Consider the following 24,438-nt stretch of genomic DNA (forward strand, 5'->3'; position numbering starts at 1 on the left):
AGAGAGCTATGCTAGTGGGGCGGTATAAAAATCTAATAAATAAATAAAATAAATAAATTTCTGTGCAATCATGTTTGAAAATGGAAATGGACTGCCTTCAAGTCAATCCCAACTTATGTTGACCCTATGAATAGGGTTTTCATGGTAAGCTGTATTCAGAGGTGGTTTTACCATTGCCTTCCTCTGAGGCTGAGAGGCAGTGACTGGCCCAAGGTCGCCCAGTGAGCTTCATGGCTGTGTGGGGATTCGAACCCTGGTCTCCCAGTTCATAGTCCAACACTGACGTGGGGGAGGGGCAGGGAGGGGAGAGGGAGATTGGGTGGGTGGGTACTGGGCAGAAGGGTAGCCTCTTTCCTTTATTTATTTATTTATTTATTTATTTATTTATTTATTTATTTATTTATTTATTATTTGATTTATATCCCGCCCTTCCTCCCAGCAGTAGCCCAGGGCGGCAAACAGAAATGATAAAAACACTTTAAAACATCATAAAAAGACCTTAAAATACATTAAAACAAAACATTAAAAACATTTTTTAAAAAGCTTTAAAAACATCTTTTTTTAAAAAAAATGTTAAAAACATTATTAAAGAAAACATATTAAAAGCAATTCTAACACAGATGCAGACTGGGATAGGTCTCAACTTAAAAGGCTAGTTAAAAGAGGAAGTCTTTGAAATGCGCCCAAAAGATAGCAGAGAGCAAAAGGAAAACATTGTGAACAGTATCATTGCTTTTCAGCATTTCCCCCACCGTTTTATTCTACAGCAGGCACATGTAGCCTCCCACCCAAATTTAAATCAAAGCTGTCCCTGGCCACATCCACACCAGGCCTTGATTTCACTTTGGACAGTCATGGCTTCTCTCAAAGAATCCTGGGAAGTGTTAGTGAAGGGTGCTGAGCATTGCTAGGAGATGCCCTGTTCCCCTCACAGACCTTCAATCAGAGTGGCTGACTGTTGAACCAGTCTGGCCACTGAAGCTCTGTCAGTGGAATAGCAGTCTCCTCTCAGCACCCTTCACAAACTACACTTCCCAGGATTCTCTGAGGGAAGCCCTGACTGTCTCAAGTGAAATCAAAATCTGGTGTGGGTGTGGCCCCCTGATTAGCCAAGTCCAGCAGCTGTGAGGCTTTTAAAACACTGACAGTTGGTTCTTACTGAGCATGCCCCGCGTTGTCATAGGGTTCCAGCCAAAATTTCTTAAATTAATTAAAAATCAGCCAGGCATTTTTTTAACTTTCAAACTGCAGAAGATGAAGGTCAGAGGATGGGGCAAGGTCAGTAGTAGGATTACAGGTACTCTGTGAACATGGCTGATTTTTAATGAATTTCAACAGATTATGAGAACTCTCAGAGAAAAAAGTCCAAAAGGGCTCTGAGGGTTTTTTCCCTCTTTTTAGACTTTGAACTCTCTATTCTCTCTGACTGTTTTGTGTATCACCATGAGAATGGAGAGGGTTGTTAAGCAAGCATTTCTGAGTTCAGAACTATAAGTTTTGTAAGGTTTTGTTTTGAAATGAGCTTATGGGAAGCATCAGAATGGCATGGGGGTATTTTCAACACTGCGGAATGTGAAAAATCCATGCTGGCTAAAAACTCTCTCTCTCTCTCCCTCTCCCTCTCCCTCTCCCTCTCCCCCCCTCTCCCTCCCTCCCTCTCTCTCTCTCACACACACACCCCCTCTCCACCTCCATCCTACATTCATACAAGCAGAATGATCACACTTGTAAGACACATTCCAACCAGGCAAAGACACTTGAGAAGTGCACAGTGCTGGGCTGTTGACAGGTGTGGCCTGGGGAGGGAGATCATGGAATGGGGACAGCCCTAGAAAGATCTAGAAGCATTCAGCTCCTGGGCCTGAGGTTCACCACTCTTGGGCTATGCTCTGTATTTCTTATAGCATTCTAGTTTATAAAAGAGATTGTAAAGGGTTTATCTTTCCCTTTCCTGCCTTTCCCCTTCTCAAAGGATTAATAAAAAGCAAATAAATGCACAGGAACTTGTCTGTGTCTTACATGTACGTGAAAAGCTTTACCTGCATTCAAAGAAATGCAAGTTAATTGATTAATATATGCTATATTGTGCAAAATGATAATTCATGATGTAACTCAGCTAAAGCAAAAGCCATAAATAAATGCATGAAAAATAAACATTATGCATGTGGTTATGGAGTGGATCTATCCTTGATGACGAATCTATGACCCGTATACTCCAGTTCTGAAACAAAAAGCTGAATTGGGTTATTAGTATTCAACTCTGAAAGAAAATTAAGTAATGACAATAGTTAGCTAAGAGCTATGACTCATCCACCCCAATTCCCCCCCACACCATTATATTAATTCATTTCTTGCTACTTTCACTTAGCCAGGAACAAATTGTAGCTTTTTTAAAAAATTAATCCTTTCTTTTAAAAATATATTATCCTTAAAACAAGAATCTTTCCTCAGCCTTGTTGTTGTTGTTATGTGCCTTCAAGTCAATTACAACTTATGGTGACCCTATGAATCAGCGACATCCAGTAGCATCTGTTATAAACCAACCTGTTCAGATCTTGGAAGTTCAGGTCTGTGGTTTCTTTTATGGAATCAATCTATCTCTTGTTTGGTCTTCCTCTTTTTCTACTCTTTTCTGTTTTTCCCAGCATTATTATCTTTTCTAGTGAATCATGTCTTCTCATTATGTGTCCAAAGTATGATAACTTCAGTTTCATCATTTTAGCTTCTAGTGATAGTTCTGGTTTAATTTGTTGTAACACCCAACTATTTGTCTTTTTTGCCAATTATTTGTCTTTTTGTCACATTTCAAATGAGTTGATTTTTCTCTAATCCACTTTTTCCCCTGTCCAACTTTCACATCCATACATAGAGATCGGGAATACCATACTCTGAATGATCCTGACTTTAGTGTGCAGTGATACATCTTTGCATTTGAGGACCTTTTCTAGTTCTCTCAAAGCTGCCCTCCTCAGTCCTAGCCTTCTTCTGATTTCTTGAGTATTGTCTCCATTTTGGTTAATGATTGTGCCAAGATATTGATTATCCTTGACAAGTTCAATGTCTTCATTGTCAACTGTAAAGTTGCATAAATCCTGTGTTGTCATTACTTTAGTCTTTTTGACGTACAGCTGTAGTCCTGCTTTTGTGCTTTCCTCTTTAACTTTCATCAGCATTCGTTTCAAATCATTACTGGTTTCTGATAAGAGTATGGTATCGTCTGCATATCTTAAATTATTGATGTTTCTCCCTCCAATTTTCACACCTCCTTCATCTTGGTCCAATCCCGCTTTCCGTATGATATGTTCTGCGTACAGATTAAACAAATAGGGTGATAAAATACACCCCTGTCTCACACCCTTTCCAATTGGGAACCAGTCGGTTTCTCCATATTCTGTCCTTACAGTAGCCTCTCATCCAGAGTATAGGTTGCACATCAGGACAATCAGATGCTGTGGTACCCCCATTTCTTTTAAAGCGTCCATAGTTTTTCATGATCTACACAATCAAAGGCTTTGCTGTAATCTATAAAGCACAGGATAATTTCCTTCTGAAATTCCTTGGTCTGTTCCATTATCCACCATATGTTTGCAATATAATCTCTGGTACCTCTTCCCTTTCTAAATCCAGCTTGGACATCTAGCATTTCTTGCTCCATATATGGTAAGAGCATTAGTAGAATCTTGAGCATTACTTTACTTGCATGGGATATTAAGGCAATAGTGCAATAATTACTGCATTCCCTGGGATCCCCTTTCTTTGGAATTGGGATGTATATTTAACACTTCCAGTCTGTGGGGCATTGTTTAGTTTTCCATATTTCTTTACAATTTTTTTGTCAAAATTTGGACAGATTCAGTCTCAGTAACTTTCAGCAACTCTATTGGTATGCCATCTGTTCCTGGTGATCTGTTTCTTCCAAATATTTTAAGAGCAACTTTCACCTCATATTCTAAAATTTCTGGTTCTACATCATACGGTTCCTCCATGAATGAATCTGTCATCTTTGCGTCTCTTTTATAGAGTTCTTTAGTGTACTGTTTCTATCTTCCTTTTATTTCATCTCGGTCAGTCAGTGTGTTTCCCTGTTGATTATTCAACATCCCTACTCTTGGTTTAAATTTCCCTTTAAGTTCTCTAATCTTTTGGAATAGGGCTCTTGTTCTACCCTTTTTGTTGTCCTCTTCTATTACTATACAATAACTATTGTAATAGTTCTCTTTGTCCCTATGTACTAGTTGCTGTATTATTGCATTTAGAGTTCTAACCATGTCCCTATCTCCTTATGCTTTTGCTTTCCTTCTCTCTTTAACCATTTTAAGAGTTTCTTCAGTCATCCATTGTGGCCTTTCTTTTTAACTAGAGGTATTGTCTTTTTGCATTCTTCCCTGATAATGTCTCTGACTTCACTCCATAGTTCTTCTGGTTCTCTGTCAACTAAGTTTAAAGCCTCAAATCTGTTGCTTATTTGATCTTTATATTCTTCTGGGATGTTATTTAAATTGTATTTTGGCATTATGATTGCTTTGTTCTTCTTTAGCTTTACGCTGATTTTCAATATTAAAATGTAAATGTACTGCCTTCAAGCTGACCCCGACTTATGGTGGCCCTATGAACAGGGTTTTCATGGTAAGCGGTATTCAGAAGGGGTTTACCATTGCCTCCGTTTGAGGCTGAGAGGCAGTGACTTGCCCAAGATCACCCAGTGAGCTTCATGGCTGTGTGGGGATTCAAAATCTGGTCTCCGAGGTTGTAGTCTCGTCCTGGTCTTGTTTTCACAGAAAGTATTCCTACTGTGTGCTTTGTACAACTCCATACTCTCCTTTCGCATCTGTGCGCATCAGCCTCTGGGCTTCCTTTCGGCTTTGACCCGGCTGCATCATTAGTCACAGAGCTACTCGTACTTGTCCTTTGTTTTTCCCCAGTAGCTCGTTTAGTGCCTTCTGACCTGGGGGGTCTCATCTTCCAGCATTCTCATGTTGCATTTTGGATAGTCTATTCATAGGGTTTTCATGGTAAAAGGTATTCAGAGGTGGTTTACCATTACCTTCCTCTGAGTTTGGATGCATCTTAATCTGGTGTCTCAGCTTTGACCATTCCGCCTTGGGTGACCCTGCTAGGAGTCTAGCCTCTTGATCTAGAATCCCGACATTGCTGTCAGCTTCTTTGACACTCTCAAACCCTTACCACTTTAAGATTTGCATCCTAGAGGGATGCAATTGTCTAGGCAACAAGAAACACTGGAACTGCTATATTAGATGCACGTTTATGTCTATTACTAATGATCACAAGCTTCATAGAAAGCTGAAATCTCCTCATAAATATAGATTGCCAAAGGGCAGACCCATGAAGAGAGAGAAAAAACTGCTCCTAGTCCGGGCAGATAATTACTTTACAACCCAGAGCATGTAATTTAATTACTCTTGTGTCATCTGTACAGCTGCAAAGATAATGGCCATAAAATTGTCCGGACCTTTTAAGAATCCAGTTAAGCTATTTTTCTTAATTTCCTGAGGTGGCAAGTAGCATTGTCTGACTTTCTCACTGTATAACGATGAATGTGAGAATGAAGCTTGCTGAGGTGCAGCAGCTAGTACAGAAAAGGGAGACGGCAGAAAATAGAGTCACAAAAATCAGCGTACTTAGCTTTTGACATTTGTTTTTTTAAAAAAATAGTCAGATTTTGTTAAAAGTTATTTTTCCTAGGGAGGGCAGATTGCGGATCCCCTTCCTCTTGTATTTTTAAACTCCCTCCTGTGCTGAAGTATTTAACTAAAAGATTGAACCATGCTGCTTTACTCTCCTAAAACCCAAATCCAAACCACCTCTAAAATAAATGGACAATCATCTAATGTTATTTGAATGGTACAATTGCAAATGCATGGACAGAGATACAAAAAAAACCCAAAACTCAATGGCATGTACTTGTGACAGCCATTTACTATACTGTTTCCCATATAAACTTCTATGTTGAAGCTGCAAATAATAATGCCAGATAATGGGAAATAACTTGTTGGTTTCCTGTCCGTAATGATAAAAACTATAGTCTCACAATCAAAACCATAGTTTCATTTGAGTACAGGAAAATAAATGTATTTATGGTGTGGCATAGCTTGATAAGGCCTAAAATGTCTGTAATCTACTAGCCTACATTAATTGTTAAAATAAAAAAAGAATTATACTGTGTATGTGAGCCTTGATCTTTTTCCCAGTCTGCTCTTAGCTTAAGCATCACTTGGACTACATCCTATCTCAACTGAGCTTCCCTGAGATGTACCACTTCTCCACACCTGGCCTGGGAGAAGTCCTATAAGTACATATCTCAACACACCCAGGACAGGAGGAGCTGGCTCCCTGCAACTGGATGACCTATGCAATTGCATGGACCAGTTACATATATGAAATTGTTCCATCGGGCAAATGCTATATTTGTCCAATTCATTGTTAGGTCAGCGATGGCTGCTTCACCCTTTGACACAATTGGATTATACCAGTGTCCTCCACAATATGTATAAAAAGACAGGCACAAGTCCCAGATCATGTTGGGAGATGTACCAGGCAGCTAAAATCAGATTTAGCTCCTTGGCAGATGTGGCTCCATATTTTACTTGTTTTTCATAGCAATACCAATGGAATATGGTAAATCACCTACCACATATCAGGTTAAGCTAAGTATATGGAATGTTTCGATTCAAAGACAGTATGACTTTGAATATCAGGTGCCGGAAGACAAACAATGGGGCAGGCATGTTTCCCTTATGCCCTCCTTGTGAGCTTCACAAAAGCATCTGGCTAGTTTGTGCAAAAAACAGTATGCTGGATTTCATGGGCTTTCCAAATGAGCAGGTATATGCAAAATATGACCAAACTCTGAGATTCTATTCAATCTAAAAGAAGTTTTAGTATCTATAAATTTAGAGATCACTGCCTGAACCAAGTAAGGCCTTTGATTTAACTTGCCTGTTCGGAATCTTCTGTTCTTTGTGATAACATCTACCTTGAAGCAGAGCTTGGAAGTAATTCATTACAAGTAACAAATTACTTGTAATTCATTACTTTTTTGAGGAACAAGTGGGTAATTCCTTTACATTTTGATTGTAATAGAACTAGGACTAATGTTATTACTTTTGTGAAGTAATTGTAATGTTTCCAGCACTACTTTTGGGCATTACTTGGGGGGGAGGAGAGCAGGGGAAGTCTTCTGCTCCTCTGATTTGTGGATGAAAATCGTGTGCCTCAAACTGGGCTTCTGTGCAGCATTATTCTTTCCTCATGCTCTCTGGGTGGGTAGGAGGTGACAAGGGAGGAGGTGGAGAGTGAGACGGGGTGGAGTGGAGAAAACAATTGTTTTAAACAATGGATGGTGGTGCTGAAGAATGGAGTGGAGGGAAAAAGGAGCCGGAGGGTAAGAACATGGATAAAGGAGAAGGAGGCAGCAGCAGAATGGAGATAAAGAACCGTGGAGGTGAATGATGACACCATGTGTGTGTGTTTGTGTGTGTGTGTACTGTGTTTGCACTTGGCACACAAAGTGGTCTCCACCACCCTCTTTGGCTGCTTTGCTGCATTTGCAGTATTTTAACTTTTTTGCATCTCAGGGGAAAATGTTTGTTTGGATGGGTGGCAGAGTAGGATCCGGGAGGTGGTTAAGTGAGAGAGATTATGCTTGCTGGCTGAGTGGGGGGGGCATGCACTTGGTTTGACGTGCAAAGATCTGAGTAGTGGCCTCAGCCTCTCTCCCCACCTCCCTTACCAGCAGAGAGACCACCATTGCTATCTTATGGATAAAAATAATTATTCTACTACCTCTGTGTGTGTTTATTTTTAATGTTGTTTTAGGCTACTTAGATGTGCAGCAGCCAAGGCCAGCACCTTGCAGGCGTTTTTTTTTTAAAGTAACTGAAATGTAATTGTAGTTATTACTTTTGAGAAAAAGTAATCAGTTACTTTCAGAGCAATTGTAATTGTAACAGTAATTACTACTTTTTGGGTCATGTAATTGTAACTGTAATTTATTACTTTTTAAAAGTAATCTTCCAAGCTCTGCCTTGAAGACAGATATCTGAATGAAAGCTGGTGCACACATTCAAGATACAATTGGTATACAGTAGGGCCCCACTCATACAGCGGGTTACATTCCAGACCCCCACTGAAAAGTGAAACCCGCCGAAAAGCGGACATCAATAAAATGGCACCCAATGCCCGAAAAACACCGTAAAAGAGGAACAAGTGCCGTGTGAGTGGGGTCTTACTCTAATTGAAAGCTGCCGTATTAGTGGAACGCCGAAAAGTGGAGCACATTGAGCAGGCACACTGATAACCTGGCCACAGGCTTCCCCATATATATTATATTTCATTTTAAATTATTTGTATTTATACATAAAATGAACAAATTGTGCTCTCTTTTGTCCTCTTTTTTAGTGATGCATATCCTATTTTTTTGGCAATATGTATGTGGCCACTCTAATCTATTTTCAAGGGGCCATAAAACATAATGCTATATGTCTTAAATATTGAACAATCATAATGTACCTAGGAAGGTACGCATGTTTATGTTGCAATTCTTTGCAATTCAAGTGCTACCTTTGTAGTTCAAGTGCTAACAGAGAATCCTGCAGCAATGTAAAAGACAAGATCAGATGTCATCCCAAAATTGTGAAGTTTCTGGGTCCAAAGTATGGAGATAACAGAGAAAAACTCTGTCTTTCATTTCAGATAGTAAGAACATAAGAAAAGCCTGCTGGATCAGGCCAGTGGCCCATCTAGTCCAGCATCCTGTTCTCACAGTGGCCAACCAGGTGCCTGGGGGAAGCCCGCAAGCAGGACCTGAGTGCAAGAACACTGTCCCCTCCTGAGGCTCCCGGCAACTGGTTTTCAGAAGCATGCTGCCTCTGACTAGGGTGGCACAGCACAGCCATCATGGCTAGTAGCCATTGATAGCCCTGTCCTCCATGAATTTGTCTAATCTTCTTTTAAAGCCATCCAAGCTGGTGGCCGTTACTGCATCTTGTGGGAGCAAATTCCATAGTTTAACTATGCGCTGAGTAAAGAAGTACTTCCTTTTGTCTGTCCTGAATCTTCCAACATTCAGCTTCTTTGAATGTCCACGAGTTCTTGTATTATGAGAGAGGGAGAAGAACTTTTCTCTATCCACTTTCTCAATGCCATGCATAATTTTATACACTTCTATCATGTCTCCTCTGACCTGCCTTTTCTCTAAACTAAAAAGCCCCAAAGCTGCAACCTTTCCTCGTAAGGGAGTCGCTCCATCCCCTTGATCATTCTGGTTGCCCTCTTCTGAACCTTTTCCAACTCTATAATATCCTTTTTGAGATGAGACGACCAGAACTGTACACAGTATTCCAAATGCAGCCGCACCACAGATTTATACAATGGTGTTATGATATTGGCTGTTTTATTTTCAATACCTTTCCTAATTATCGCTAGCATGGAATTTGCCTTTTTCACAGCTGCCACACACTGGGTCGACATTTTCATCGTGCTGTCCACTACAACCCCGAGGTCCCTCTCCTGGTCGGTCACCACCAGTTCAGACCCCATGAGCGTATATGTGAAATTAAGATTTTTTGCTCCAATATGCATAATTTTACACTTGTTTATATTGAATTGGATTTGCCATTTTCCCGCCCATTCACTCAGTTTGGAGAGGTCTTTTTGGAGCTCTTCACAATCCCTTTTTGTTTTAACAACCCTGAACAATTTAGTGTTGTCAGCAAACTTGGCCACTTCACTGCTCACTCCTAATTCTAGGTCATTAATGAACAAGTTGAAAAGTACAGGTCCCAATACCGATCCTTGAGGGACTCCATTTTCTACAGCCCTCCATTGGGAGAACTGTCCATTTATTCCTACTCTCTGCTTTCTGCTTCTTAACCAATCCCTTATCCACAAGAGGACCTCTCCTCTTATTCCATGACTGCTAAGCTTCCTCAGAAGTCTTTGGTGAGGTACCTTGTCAAACGCTTTTTGAAAGTCTAAGTACACTATGTCCACTGGATCACCTCTATCTATATGCTTGTTGACACTCTCAAAGAATTCTAGTAGGTTACTGAGACAGGACTTTCCCTTGCAGAAGCCATGCTGGTTCTGCTTCAGCAAGGCTTGTTCTTCTATGTGCTTAGTTAATCTGGCTTTAATAATACTTTCTACCAGTTTCCCAGGGACAGAGGTTAAGCTAACTGGCCTGTAATTTCCGGGATCCCCTCTGGATCCCTTTTTGAAGATTGGCGTTACATTTGCCACTTTCCAGTCCTCAGGCTCAGAGGAGGACCCGAGGGACAAGTTACATATTTTAGTTAGCAGATCAGCAATTTCACATTTGAGTTCTTTGAGAACTCTCGGGTGGATGCCATCCGGGCCCGGTGATTTGTCAGTTTTTATATTGTCCATTAAGCCTAGAACTTCCTCTCTCGTTACCACTATTTGTCTCAGTTCCTCAGAATCCCTTCCTGCAAATGTTAGTTCAGGTTCAGGGATCTGCCCTATATCTTCCACTGTGAAGACAGATGCAAAGAATTCATTTAGCTTCTCTGCAATCTCCTTATCGTTCTTTAGTACACCTTTGACTCCCTTATCATCCAAGGGTCCAATCGCCTCCCTAGATGGTCTCCTTCTTTGAATGTATTTATAGAATTTTTTGTGGTTGGTTTTTATGTTCTTAGCAATGTGCTCCTCAAATTCTTTTTTAGCATCCCTTATTGTCTTCTTGCATTTCTTTTGCCAGAGTTTGTGTTCTTTTTTATTTTCTTCATTCGGACAAGACTTCCATTTTCTGAAGGAAGACTTTTTGCCTCTAAGAGCTTCCTTGACTTTGCTCGTTAACCATGCTGGCATCTTCTTGGCCCTGGAGTTACCTTTTCTGATCTGCGGTATGCACTCCAGTTGAGCTTCTAATATAGTGTTTTTAAACAACTTCCAAGCATTTTCGAGTGATGTGACCCTCTGGACTTTGTTTTTCAGCTTTCTTTTTACCACTAGTATCTCAAAACATTAAAATTGTATCACATAGGTACTGCAGAGTAGCATCCAAAAACGTTATTTGAGCAAAAGTGTTCTGTGCTTGTAATAAATTTATTTGTAAGCACTATCCTGTAGAATGACTGTTTTATTTTACACTGGGTTGTTTTTAGGGAGTTTTATACATAACATTTGGATTGGATTTTGAAAAACATTTTAGGATCCCTTGGGTCCACATTGAGTGAATTCAGAACATCCTATTCTTGAACAGGACTGATTAACAAACCAGATTCATTGCAGATGCGTAGAGAAAGAAGAATCCTAAGTTTTCTGATTTGAACAAAGCCTTCTTGCAAGTAAGGGTACTTAGGACTGTAACAAAAGAAAACCAGTATCGAATTCCTACTGACGTTGCATGATAACAGGATGTTTATTAGATTTTTGCTACAAGCAGTAAAGATTTGAATCCTGGGATTGCTCACCTATATTAAGTGTGTTGTTTATCCATATTTTTATTTCACTGGGAGTCAACACCTAAGACTGCAATCCAATACACATTTACCTGGGAGTAAGTCCCATTGAACCCAATGGAACTTATTTCTGAGTAGACATTACTGGATTGCAGCTTAATTCTTCTAGGTTCTCTTTGCTAATCTTAGCATTCTTATGACTTCAGTCCTATCTAACTATGGGCTGGTTCACACGGTGACTTACTGTAAGATTGGTGCTACTTGCATCCCCATTTAATTTGTATGGTTCACATGACATTGCAGGCAATAAGCAGCTATCACACAGTTTCCCCATATCAAACCAATCCAATTTTAAGAAAGGAAAGGAAAAACTGTTTCAGGTTCACTGTGCTCCTCCATGTAGGCACTTTGCCTTGATGTTTTTTTAGTGGACAGGCTTTCTTATGCCACATCACCAGCTCCCTCTCTCTCTGCTGCCTGCAAAAGCTGCCTTTCACTCACTTCCTCCTCTATTCAGTTTCATACAGTTTCATGTCAATTGCACCCTCATGCTCTGGGGAGAGGCGTGCAACTGACAAGCAACAACAAAGCTGACCAAAAAAACCCTCCCCTTCTCCATTAGCAATATGGGTACTCCAGAGGGAGTAAGCATGCAAAATTAGGGGTGGGACCACAAGGAAACAGTGATACTAAACCTTTCCAGAGGAACGCCTACTTGTGTGAAAGGAAAACAGCAGATTTGAAGGTAGAAAGTGAACCTTGCAAATCTATCACTATGGCAAAAGCTGCATCTTTACTGCGTGTTCAGCTCCCGTGTGAATGACCCCATGTTGGGGATAGCAGATCAGGTGAAAGAATCAGGGCTGGGAAACCTGTGGTCCTCCAGATGTTCTTGGACTATAACTTCCATCATTCACTATTCGCTATGGGCGGTTTAAAAATGAAATAAATAAATAAATAAATAAATAAATCATCCTTGACTGTTGGCCATGGTGACTGGGAGCCCAGCAACATCTGGAGTGTCACAGCTGCCCACTGAATTAGAGAGCTTGGTGAGAATTTGCTCAGTTATGATATCTTTCTTGAAACATGAACCATGCACAAGAGTAAACTGCAGCTTACCTGTGTCAAACCCAAAAGTTGGCACAATGTCAACTGTTCCATGAAAGGCTCCTGCCCATGCTGAGGTAGCACTGGTGACAGCAGTAGGATCTGTTTTTGTTGCATCACACTGTGGTGGAGGAATCTTGCCTGCACAAACTGAAGGCATCAGCAAAGATCTGTACCGTGGGTCAAGGTGCGAAGTTGCGTGGTGGTGATGATGCATGTGTGCATGAGGATGGTGGTGATGCATGTACACATCATGCATGTGTCCATATGAAGGGCTCACCTGAGATGCTAATGGGTAATGCCAAGACTCTGACATACTAGGCGGAGGAGGTGGAGCACTCTGATGCAAGGTATGTCCTGGCCAGCTGCTAGGATCCGCTGTTGAGAAGGTGCCTGGTGCAGTAACGGGAAAATCATGATGAACTCCACTTAAGCATGGTGGAGGCGGAGTTTGGTAAGAACTGGTCCAAAATGAAGCTGGGAAACCACTCCTTTGGTTTGCTATTGTTACATTCTCTTTTAAAATAAAAGTCAAAAAGAGGATAAATTCTTAAATGGATCTTTAGTAACAAACAGCTTCGCTAACATGAATAAAGAAATGAACAGAGGTACATACATGATAAGTATTTTAAAATGTTGATGAAAGCACAAGTACCCATCCGGACCCTAAGGTAATCTACAAAGCTTCTTCCTCATGTGCCCCTCAATCTGAAAATTAGAGGAAGACCATGAGAGAGGAAACCTTTTTGGTGGTGACCCCTGACTATGCAATGTTCTCCCTAGGATAGCTCACATGGCACCCACATTGCTGTATTTTCAGTGTCTGGTTAAGACTCTTATGTTCTACCAGGCCTTTTAAAATTCTTTTAAGGTTTTAAGTCCCAATCAGCAGTTTTAATATATGTTTGGTTCTGTGCTGCATATAGTAGTTTATTATTCTGTTTTTATTGTGCTGGTTTTGTATCTAAGATTATTGTGGGGGGGTTTAACGGTATGGTTTTATTGTCATGTTTTTATTCAGTTGTATTTGTACAATGTCTAGAGAAATTGTTCTGTGAGGCATTTCATAAATATGCTAGTGACAGGCGCATAGACAGTAGACAATCACAAATGACAAAATTGAACCAGCATTGTAATATTTTGTGATCAACCACTGGAGTGACCAGTTACTTATATTTATGTTCTTTTAGATGAACTCTGGGATCTAAAAGAATTTTAACAAAAGCTATTTAATTCTAAATGCATTTGGAAATTCTAAATGCATTTGGCTGATTTAAGAAGACTGAAATTCAAGCACCGCAAAAATCCAATGCCATTGTGTTATGAAATCACATATTTTAAACCCCATATTTCTGAGGAGTGGTTAATGCTTTTACTATGTAATGACAGTGCTGGCACAGATACTGTGAGTACTGTTGCCAAAGCCTTGATTTGAAGTAAAGTATAAAGGACAATGCTTTGGGGGAAAGGATGAGAGTTAGAGATGATGTCATGTAAGAAAATGCCTATAGCTGATGACAAGGAAATAATGCCATAGAAATATCTCAAATATAAGAACATTTCACGGTTGTTGTTTTTATCAAAACAGTCAAGAAGTGCTACCCATTCCCCCTTTTCTGTATATATTTCCAATTGGCAATTACAAATGTTTCTTTTGTTAAACTTAAGAGTTTTCATGACTAAAAAATAAATTAAAACTCAGTGAATTTCCACATTGCTCTTTTTTATTCTCTTAACAAAAGAAGCAGCTTTCCCAGTTAATCAATTCTATACAAAAAAATATTCATCAGCATTACTGAGACCCCTGCCGTAAACTAGTAGAGACCTGTGCAGGGACAACTGAAGCATTTTACTCAGAATTTAATAGAGATCCCAAGCCTCTATTAAGAAAAAAACCTACTCTAGTCAGGGATACTTTCTAATATATCGTTCAGCATCAGCAAAAAGGCTTTGGAAGGAAAAAGCAAACTAGAAATGTAAGGAACACAGTCCAATCCATTTTCCCCTCTTTTGGAAACTTTAGTTTGCCTTTGCACAAAACTGATAGAAAATGTTACTCAGTGTCCAAAAGATATGGTATACTTCTCTATTGCATGCTAAATATGCACAGAGAAGATTAAGCCTGCGAAATGTAGAGTTTTAAAATCACATTCCTGAATATTTGCGAAATGTCATAATGTTTCCACACCCAATTCATAAACACTTCACCTCTTGCACAACTAAATTCTTGGATACAACCCTCAATATTTTTCTTGTTGATTTCACTGAAAATCAGTTCTGACAAGGCCTATCTAGTGAGGTGACCTCCTAGAGTTTTCACATATATTTTTAATTTCTCAGAAGTTACCTCTACTCCGGTTGATATCACCAGAGAATGTCATTGTTAACCAATGCGATCCCATTTCAGGATGTCATTATTTATTCACTAATAGGCAAAAAACCTTGCGGTTTAAGAATGTACCTATAGCCCACAGATATTTCTATCAAACTTTAAAAAACAGGGAAATTGGGCAGCTAGACTGAATGCACCAGGGGAGCAGGAGACCTGACCTCTCCTCTGAGATATTGGACTGCCCTATAAATTTGTCAAAATGCAAACACAATTTGGGTTGGTCTTTCACAGTCCAATCCACTTCCTATGTAGCTTAGAAGAATTTGGTAACATGTGCCTCTGAGCATATGGTGAGTGGTGGCAACATCTGTAGTCAGCCCAAATAATCGAAAAAAGACATGTGCTGTGCTGATCTTGTTTTAGCAGGGAGGAAGCAACAATATTTTGTTAACAAAATAGTTAACAAACTGAAGCTCAATCCAGACAAGACTGAGATGCTGTTGGTGGACGGGTTCTCTGATCAGATGGTGGATATATACCCTGTCCTGGACGGGGTTACACTCCCCCTAAAGGACCGGGTTCGTAGTCTGGGAGTCTTTTTAGACTCTTCCCTCTCACTTGAGGCTCAAGTAGCCTCGGTGGTTAGGAATGCGTTTTACCAACTTCGGTTGGTAGCCCAGCTACGTCCCTATTTGAGTAAAGAGGACCTTACATCAGTGGTACATGCTCTGGTAACCTCACGTTTGGATTACTGTAATGCGCTTTACGTAGGGCTACCTTTGAAGACAGTTCGGAAGCTACAACTAGTGCAAAATGCGGCGGCCAGATTGCTGACAAGGACCAAGCGGTCCGAGCATATAACACCTGTTCTGGCCAGCTTGCACTGGTTGCCAATATGTTTCCGGGCTAGATTCAAAGTGTTGGTATTAACCTATAAAGCCTTATACGGTGCGGGACCACGATACCTTGCGGAACGCCTCTTCCGATATGAACCGGCCCGTGCACTACGTTCTGCTACGAAGGCCCTCCTCCGGGTTCCAACTCACAGGGAGGCCCGGAGGGTGATGACAAGATCTAGGGCCTTCTCAGTGGTGGCCCCCGAACTATGGAACAGTCTCCCTGAGGAAGTACGCCTGGCGCCGACTCTGCTCTCCTTCCGGCGCCAGGTCAAAACCTTCCTATTCTCTGAAGCATTTTAAGTTACACTGATTTAATTTTAAAAATGTTTATTGTGTTGGATTGTTGCTTGTATTTTAGTATTGTTTTGTTATTTATTGTATTTTTATGCTGTTTTATGTTCACCGCCCAGAGAGCTATTGCTAGTCGGGCGGTATATAAATTTAATAAATAAATAAATAATAAAATATTAAAACCGTTGATATAGTTCAGATGGTCACTTTAAATATGTTTGATTTACTTTGCAATTTTAGTGAACTTTCCATTTTAGTGTTGCTCCCATCCCTCTCCTCCCCCTCTTTACCGCAGTGTGCAGCAGCAACCTGACTGGAGGGAAGTGCAGTAAGCAGCGCAGCCCCACTGCACTCTCCCCTACTGCCTTCCTCACATTATTTTCCCCTCAGATATTTAATTCTAAGTGCATGAACTTAAGGCTAAAGTTGGTGGATCATGGGGTTCTAACTAAGGATATCCCACATGTCTTCAGTCTGCCTATCCTTGTGCTAAAGATTGTCAACTAAGTACAATTTCTTCTCTAAGCTATTCTGTAGTGTAATAGATCAGCTATTAAAAGAGGGCACAATCCTTTTAAGCAACTGTTTTAATATCATTTGATTTCAGTGAAAAAAAATAAGCACATGCTCAGTACCTCCACTGAAATAAATGAAATTTCAGTGGTGCTTAACTGACTAGATTACGCTGATACTGCTTACAGCGTTCAGTTGATTGGAGAAAGCCAGATATATACCAAATACAGCTCTCATTTCATTCTCCAAATTTCATGACATATTAAGCAATCACATCTGCCTGACATGGAGTCATGATGCTTATTTATCGCAAAACTAAAATGGGATGATAAGACAGCAGTTCCTGCATTGCCAGTCTATAATATCTTACAGGAAAGTGAAATCATCAAGGTGAGAATATTAAATAATTTTCTACATGGCAGCCTTCCATTCTTTCAGTCCAATGTGGTCATGTGAGTCACACTAGATGTGATGCACAACCAAAATGCACAACCACAGATCTTTCTAAGGGTTTTATTATTACTAATTAGCAGCCCCACATGTCTGCTCTGAAGATGAAGAAAGTGAAGCTAGGCAAGAGTGCAGGGTCAATGTGTATAGTGCCTGCATGTTTCCCTACTGATCTAGTAACTATTTGGAGGGACAATTTAGAAAGGCAAAATAGACTGATGGGGAGGGGTTTCCCTCTACCCAAATGCCATTTCTCCAGTCATCAAAGCCACCACTTGGAATTGCTAGTTAGGATAAAGAAACCCTAGTTACTGATCTCCTGCATCACACCTAGTTTGATGCTGAAGGGTAACTTTTCTCAGGAATTTCCAAATTCTTTATGTGGCTAGTCAAACTGCATGGGCAACACTGGTTTTGCAGGCCAGATCTTTGTATATCAGTGTCCTGCCCTCCAGGTGTTGCATGAGAACCTAATGGTTAAAAAGAATGCCATGTGATTGTGCCCAAAAGCATATATATAACCCAGTTCATGTGACCCCAAAATTAATGGTATAAAGTAAACAAAATGTAACTAGATTTTGCTTCTAAACCTTACCTTTCCATAGAGGATTTAGCCCTGTCTTGCTTTTTGAATTGGCAGCCTCTGAACTGAAGCGGCTAGCTTGATTTAAAGCTCTTGAGAAGTGTTCATCCACTACTGACCCAATGTCTCCCTGAAAGTAAGTGAAAAGGACGCAGCGAGAATTAAGGTATTCCATATCAGTGGGCTGGTCTTTCTCATCTTCCTCTTGTTTATTAGGAAGGGTCACTTCCAGAGATTCCTGCATCTTGCTGTATACAGCTAACTTACTCTGGTATAAGAGGGGGGAAAAAGAGAAAGACAGAGAATAAGATAAAACCATGTACAGAACAGTGATGCAAATATTCATTTAATTCATGGCTATGGAGATACATTTTATATTTTATAGATTTACTTGTAGCCAGCCCTAACTATACTGTGCCTACTAAAGCCAACTGTCAAATGATGTGTCATGTGTCATGTAGAGATGGAAGACCATTTATTTTGGTCAACATTTTTAAACAAACTGACCTAAAAGACACCTCTCAGATTAATGCACAGATCGGAACACAATTCCTTCCATTATTCCAGAGATGGCCAACAAGGTGATGGGCAACTCCCATCATACCTCATCCTTGGCCATGCTGGCTGAGCAGATGGGAGTTGTCATCCAACTACATGAGGAAGGCACAACGTTGGCTACCATTACGTTTTACCAACAGAGCCATGAACACTTTTGTTTGAAAGGGATCAGGTAGCTTAAGCTCATGTTATTGTGGTACATTCCTAAGTACAATATCCTATTGAACTCAGTAGGAATTATTCATGATAGGTATGCTTAAGATTGCCTGCTAGTAGCTTATTATTTCACTGCTTATCAATCATCTAGTGAATTATTATTCTTGGTCAAGCTATATATATTTTTCCAACCCCAACTTCTGAGCAGCAATTGTTATAAAATATTCTAGCTCCAAAGTTTAATTTCAGGCATTCTTCACTATCCTGCACTCATCGTAGTTTTCCTGGGCTTAGTATCATTTGTGGAGGAGTATGCTGCTACACATAGATGTGGGTGGCAGAATCAAGCCCTTTGTGAGAAAAAAAAACTAAGCATTGCCAAAGATACAAAACAAATCTGCATTCTTCTCATATTCAAGCATGTTGCATTGTTTTACATAACACCAGTTTATAAAAAATTGCCCATAAAAGATTATTAAACGTGATGAGATTAGTGTGAGATAAACAAACCTTTTTAAAGTAGAAAAAAGGGAAAATGATTAAAAGCAATGTTGGATGATGAAAGCCTCTGCATATCTTTCCCAATTTTTCTGTCAAATCAAACCAAAATGTCAAAATAAATTAAGTGTGAAGATCAATTTTACATGGAACATATTTTTCATATGTTCCACTTTACAAATGTTTTCCAAGAAGCTCAAATCCCCACCCCTCTGGCAATGAGCATCCCTTTGTGCCCAGCATGGAGGAAAGAAGAAATGGGTGTGAATGCTGGTGCGATTGCCAGACATGCCACCTGCTACATATGCTTCACCCTCCAGCTGGCTTGCATGAGGAAGACCAGAGTGGAAACTGAGGAACAAATAGAGAGCTCTTGCCTTATCTCCCACTCTGCTATCATATGCAGATTATCCAGGGCTATTTGTTCTCATAAGAAATTATTTTTCTGCCACAACTGGCACTTCAGCATCAGAGAGAAACCATAATTGGGGAAGTAAAAGGCTTCAAGGAACTGGCAGGCAGTCAACACCCACCCCCCACCCCAGCTTGGTGGTGGCAGGCAACTTGAATGGTTCACACAGCCTGTTTGTCTTAAGCCACATTTCCTCCCGGGATGAAAATAATTTCTCCACTATTTGCAGAAGGAGTTGTCACCAATGTTAGAATGTCCCTACTTGCATCACACCAAATTCAAAGAAGCTGTAAGCAAAAAGGTTATGGACTATTTTTGATGCAGTTTTCCCATCCTGTCTCTCTCTCTCCCTCTTTTCTTGTGCAGGCACAAAGGATGCTTGCTACAATGGGTCTCAAAGAACAAGTATGTGAAATAATTTTGTATTAACAGCATCAGCACTACAGATAGACAGACACAAATTACACATATAGTGCAACTGCACAGCTTCTTTGACACAACTGTATAGCTATAGCTTTCTACCTGGTTACCTCTGAGTATTTGACTGTATTCAACTTGAAAATAAACAGCTTTGGGGTATAGTAGAGTTAGAAAGGGGCATCCATGGGTCACTATAGTCTAAACCAGCCTTTTTCAACTTACTGTCCTCCAGATGTTTTGGACTACAACTATCATCAGCCCAAGCTAACACATTATGCATGACAACAGTTATTTTGGCTAGGGATTATTGGAGTTGTAGTCCAAAACATCTGGAGGACACCAATTGGGAAAGGCTTGTCAAACCTCTTATCTTTGCAGGGTAAGATACAGGATAAGACATCCCAGACAGATACAGGAAATCCGTACACTGATTAGGGAATTTACAATATCCCTAATCAATTATGAATAGTAATTGCAACTATTTGTTTTCTAATTTTGTTAGATATGCAACACAGCACCCTAGCAAACGAACAAAACCGCATTATATTTTATGGTAAAAAATTATCTTAAAACAAGATTTATGCTACTCTTTAAAGAGGTATATCTCTCTGGCACTTAACGACGAGCAGGTAGGATGATGGATCTGAGGGTGTGCAAATGTATGCAACAGGAGAAATGCCCAGTGTTTTACATGTATATGTTTATTTAAGGCATTTATATCTTGCTTTTCAGGCAGATCTCACAAAGTTTACATAAGGTTATTAGCACAGCATCACATTGGGGATTTTATCAAAAGTGACTTAGATCATTTACTGCATTTCCCACAGCTTGACAGTATCACAATGACCACACTGTACATATTCAAAAGTTAGTATTTTCACTTTCTTAGAAAGGCCACATCACCCCCAATACAACAGAATAGGGTGGGGAAGCTCAGGTCCCAGGGCCAAATGCAGCCCTCCAAGCCTCTCTGTCTGGCCCTCGGGAATCTCCTGAGGCTAGACACCTTTCCACACTGTCATTCATAATCATCTCTATCTTTCATCATGGGTCAGTTTGAGATTTCCTCCCAGAATGTAACATTTCAACCTTGTCCTTTACTGAATTCAGTTTGAGTTTTCAGCTTATTGAGATCATTTTCAAATGGTGAAAAAGGCAAGGTAGGCCAAGGGGGCAATGTTGAACCATGTTGCCAGGATCCAGATGCTATTGTCTGGAAGCCTGTTAGTGTTTGCATATTGAGAGTGGAATTCAGGAAATTAAAACTCATGTCCAGAGCTGCTGCTCAGTGCAGCAATGCTCTTCTTTTCATAGTCAAGACTATCTCAGTATTTGCATTTCACTCTTTCTTGTTTCTCATCCCAAGTATTATTGCTGAAAGTTATTTTGGGCAATTTTAGAAAACAAAGCTGAATTGTTAATACATCTCTTTTATCCTGGGATACTAGCACTTTGCCAGCCGAGTAACAAATTTTCTCTAAATACATAGAATGTTTGTTTGAATAACAAGGCAATATTATATATACATTTTCCAGCAGCAGAAACTAAATAAATTTCCTCTCCCTAAAGTAAGACAATTTTTAAGGTGCCACTTTGAGCCTTAACATTATTCACATTTATGAAGCTAGATTTTTATTGGCAGTTTTAAAAGACGTGGGAAAATCCAAGCCATGAAATGTACTAAACAATCTTTACTAACACTTTTAAATCAAATTATGCCTTTTAATGTCATGGCTCTTCCAAAGCACCTTGCCATAAACACAGAATTAGGCGTCCCTATTTGTTTCAATGAATAAATTGACTAAAATTAATGAGGAAGCCTTTGCACATATGGAGTTCTGAGTGTTCATTTCATAGGACAGCTTATATTGCAACTTGTGCTATTTTACCATTATTGACAGCTAACCCTTTGGCAGCAAAGTGGCAACAGTCAACAGTGCTGTAACCATAACTATACATTGCATGTGGTGTGCACCATAATAGCAGCATGCTGTGCTATGTTGTAGTTTAGAAATAAACACCTTGCAGAGATGGAATAGGGCAAAACTGGGAATTATTCAGTTCCATGATCCCCTAAAGGTCTCTCACCCATCCCTAAACACCCACACTGGCACAGCTCCTTAAAAAAACACAAGAACCTTGCTGGGGCACACCAAAGACCTATCAAGCCCATAGGCAGGATGTAAAGTCAATTGTCTTCTCCTGCTCTTGTTCCTCATTTACTGTGAACCTGGAGGTATATAGGCATCATGACTAGTAGCAACTGACAGCCTTATCCCCCATGAAGTTATCTAATTCAGTTTTAAAGTTGTCTGTGTTGGGTAGGGATGGAAAGATCTGTCAATTTCAGTTCTCTCAGTTTCTCATTTTTCCAATCTTAAATTCAGTTCTCCACATTTCTGCAGCAATTTGCAAAAAATAAAAAATAAATCCTGATTAAAATTCTCCACTTTAGTGCAAATGTCTCGTAATAAACACATTTTGGTAGGCAGTTTTGACTAATGTACGCATTTTTGCACGCAATTTCTCATCATATAATGCATTTTTGTATGTTATTTTCACTCATATATTCATTTTATGCATACTTTTACCTAATATATGCATTTTGTAAACAATGTTTGGTTGGTGAATTGCATTGCAAAATTTGAATAAATGTAAATTTTAAAGGATGGCTGTATTCTTGGTTCTCATATTGTTTCAGAAAGTGCAAATTTGATATATTTGGCTTGAAATGTATACTGAATCTAATTTCTTGACAGTCCCTAATGTTAGTGACCATCACAACATCCTTGGGTAGCAAATTCCACAGTTTAACTATGCACTGTATGAAGAAATCCTCTCATCTGTTATGAATCCCTCCTTATTCAGCTTCATTGGAAGATCATAGGTTTTAGTATTAGGAATGAGGAGGAAAGGATCTCTTTTTATTTTTTCCACATAACCAATAGTTATATACCTCTCATAGCATGATCCATCTTACTCATCTTTTTTCTAAACTAAAGAGCAGCAGTAACCTTTCCTCGCACTGGAGTTGCTCCAGTCCACTGGTAATTTTGGTTGTCACTTTTTGCAATATATTGTAACATGTTTTACAGCAAGAATGTTTTATAGTGAGAACACTTTCACAGTAATATCTTGCAGGCAGCATAGTAACATATACAGCTCCAATGTCCCACCTAAAATCACAGCAGTTACACACAGTGTGAGATACTCTGTGCATGATCGCTTATGAATACATCTGAAGTATCAGATGAAACACTTTTTTCAGTAGAAAGACACATTTTACCAGGTCAGATTATTTGTCCATCCATCTAGCCCAATATTGTCTACATTACCTGGCAGCTGCTCTCTGGGATCTCAGGCACAGATTTCTCCCCTCACTCTGCTATCTTACTCTTTAAAACTAGAGACTGAACCCCGTGCCTTCTACATGCAAAGCATGTCCTTTGGCACTGAGAATATGGTCTTTCCCATATTTATGAAATAATATCCTGGTTCTCTTGAGAGAAGAACCCCTCCAAATTAAAAATCTTTCCAGTGATGAAAAGCAAGATTAGCTCGATTTGCAACCCCACTGAAATGAACTGAATAATAAAGGACGAGAACAAAAAAGTTTTAAAAATATGAAGGATATATCCCCAAATAGTGATGGACAAATTGCATGTCTAGTCAGTGCAAACACCCTAAAAATTCCTAAGTCAGTGCAGATGCATTCACATAATTTGCACTACTGATAATTTTAAACCAAAACCCTTTTTCAAACATGTAGCATATTTCAGTGCTTTTCCACCATTATTTCTAACGCCAACAAATTTGGAAACAAAAAATATTGGTTGATGGATCCTATTGTTGTCCTCAGCTCATGGAAGGCTCTTCAGTCCAGCAGAAGCATTCATGAACTGAAGGGAGGAAAGCAGTATTTGCTCATTTCTCCTTCCGTGCCCTGTCCCCACCACAAATCTGCTCCAGAAGGTTGGGAGGCTCTTTGGAACACTGCACAAGGTAACGTGTATGTGTGTGGAGAGGGCAGTTACAAAGAAAGAAGTAATTTGTAAAAACTGCCTTCTTCCCTCTTCCATTCATAGAAGCCTCCACAGAAGCAAAGAGCCTTCCATAAGCAGAAGGACATAATTGGATATAAGCAACTGATATTTTTGCTCAGAATTTCATAATGCTCTCTTGTCACTGCTTTCATCAATGGTTATAAAACTTTTAAATAATGGTGTGAAGTGCTAAAAATTGTTAACTGATAATTGGATATTAGCGGCAAGGTTTAGTGCACATGTTCTATAACTGTTGATATGAACACAATTGCTTTGATATGAAATGGATAATTAGACCACAGGCCAAATGTGTGTTGCCCAGTCTGATGTCCGTCTGCTGGGAATTGCAAATTTCTGCCTCTCTACCACTTTCTCCCTTTCTCCACCTAACTATAGCAGCATGTCCAATTCCCCCATCATTTCCTTTCCATTCCCACCAACTCAATGCCACCTCTGCATTTAAAGTCTCACCAGGTTAAGAGGATTCACTGATAAGTAAATATGAGAATGGAGAACAAGAGATATGTGGGAGCATTCTAACTGCATTCTAACTGTATCATGTGAAGTAGACAGTGAGGTGGTGAAATTTAGTCACTGCCTACTAGTATAAGCAGTCACTTGGCCATTGCTACCTATGGTCATTAATGCCACTTTCTTTTCCACCTAGCATAAGAATCATACAGGGTGCACATGAAGCATACTTTATGCAAAAGGAACCAAGACAGGGCA

The 24,438-nt window shown here is 39.8% G+C and overlaps 1 protein-coding gene across 2 annotated transcripts in view; it reads right to left on the minus strand.

Annotated features, from left to right (window-relative positions):
- Nucleotides 1-24,438, minus strand: part of VGLL3 (vestigial like family member 3) — a 43,956-nt gene that overhangs the window by 13,844 nt on the left and 5,674 nt on the right. For both annotated transcript variants that reach the window (XM_061629504.1, XM_061629503.1), the window contains exons 2-3: nt 17,635-17,890; nt 12,567-13,070 (exon numbers count right to left, since the gene is read on the minus strand). In XM_061629504.1, coding sequence (XP_061485488.1) covers nt 12,567-13,070; nt 17,635-17,866 — 736 coding nt within the window. In that variant the 5' untranslated portion in view covers nt 17,867-17,890. The remainder of the gene's footprint in view (nt 1-12,566; nt 13,071-17,634; nt 17,891-24,438) is intronic.

The sequence above is a fragment of the Rhineura floridana genome, chromosome 5 (assembly GCF_030035675.1).
Source record: "Rhineura floridana isolate rRhiFlo1 chromosome 5, rRhiFlo1.hap2, whole genome shotgun sequence".
NCBI classification, from domain to species: Eukaryota; Metazoa; Chordata; class Lepidosauria; order Squamata; family Rhineuridae; genus Rhineura; species Rhineura floridana.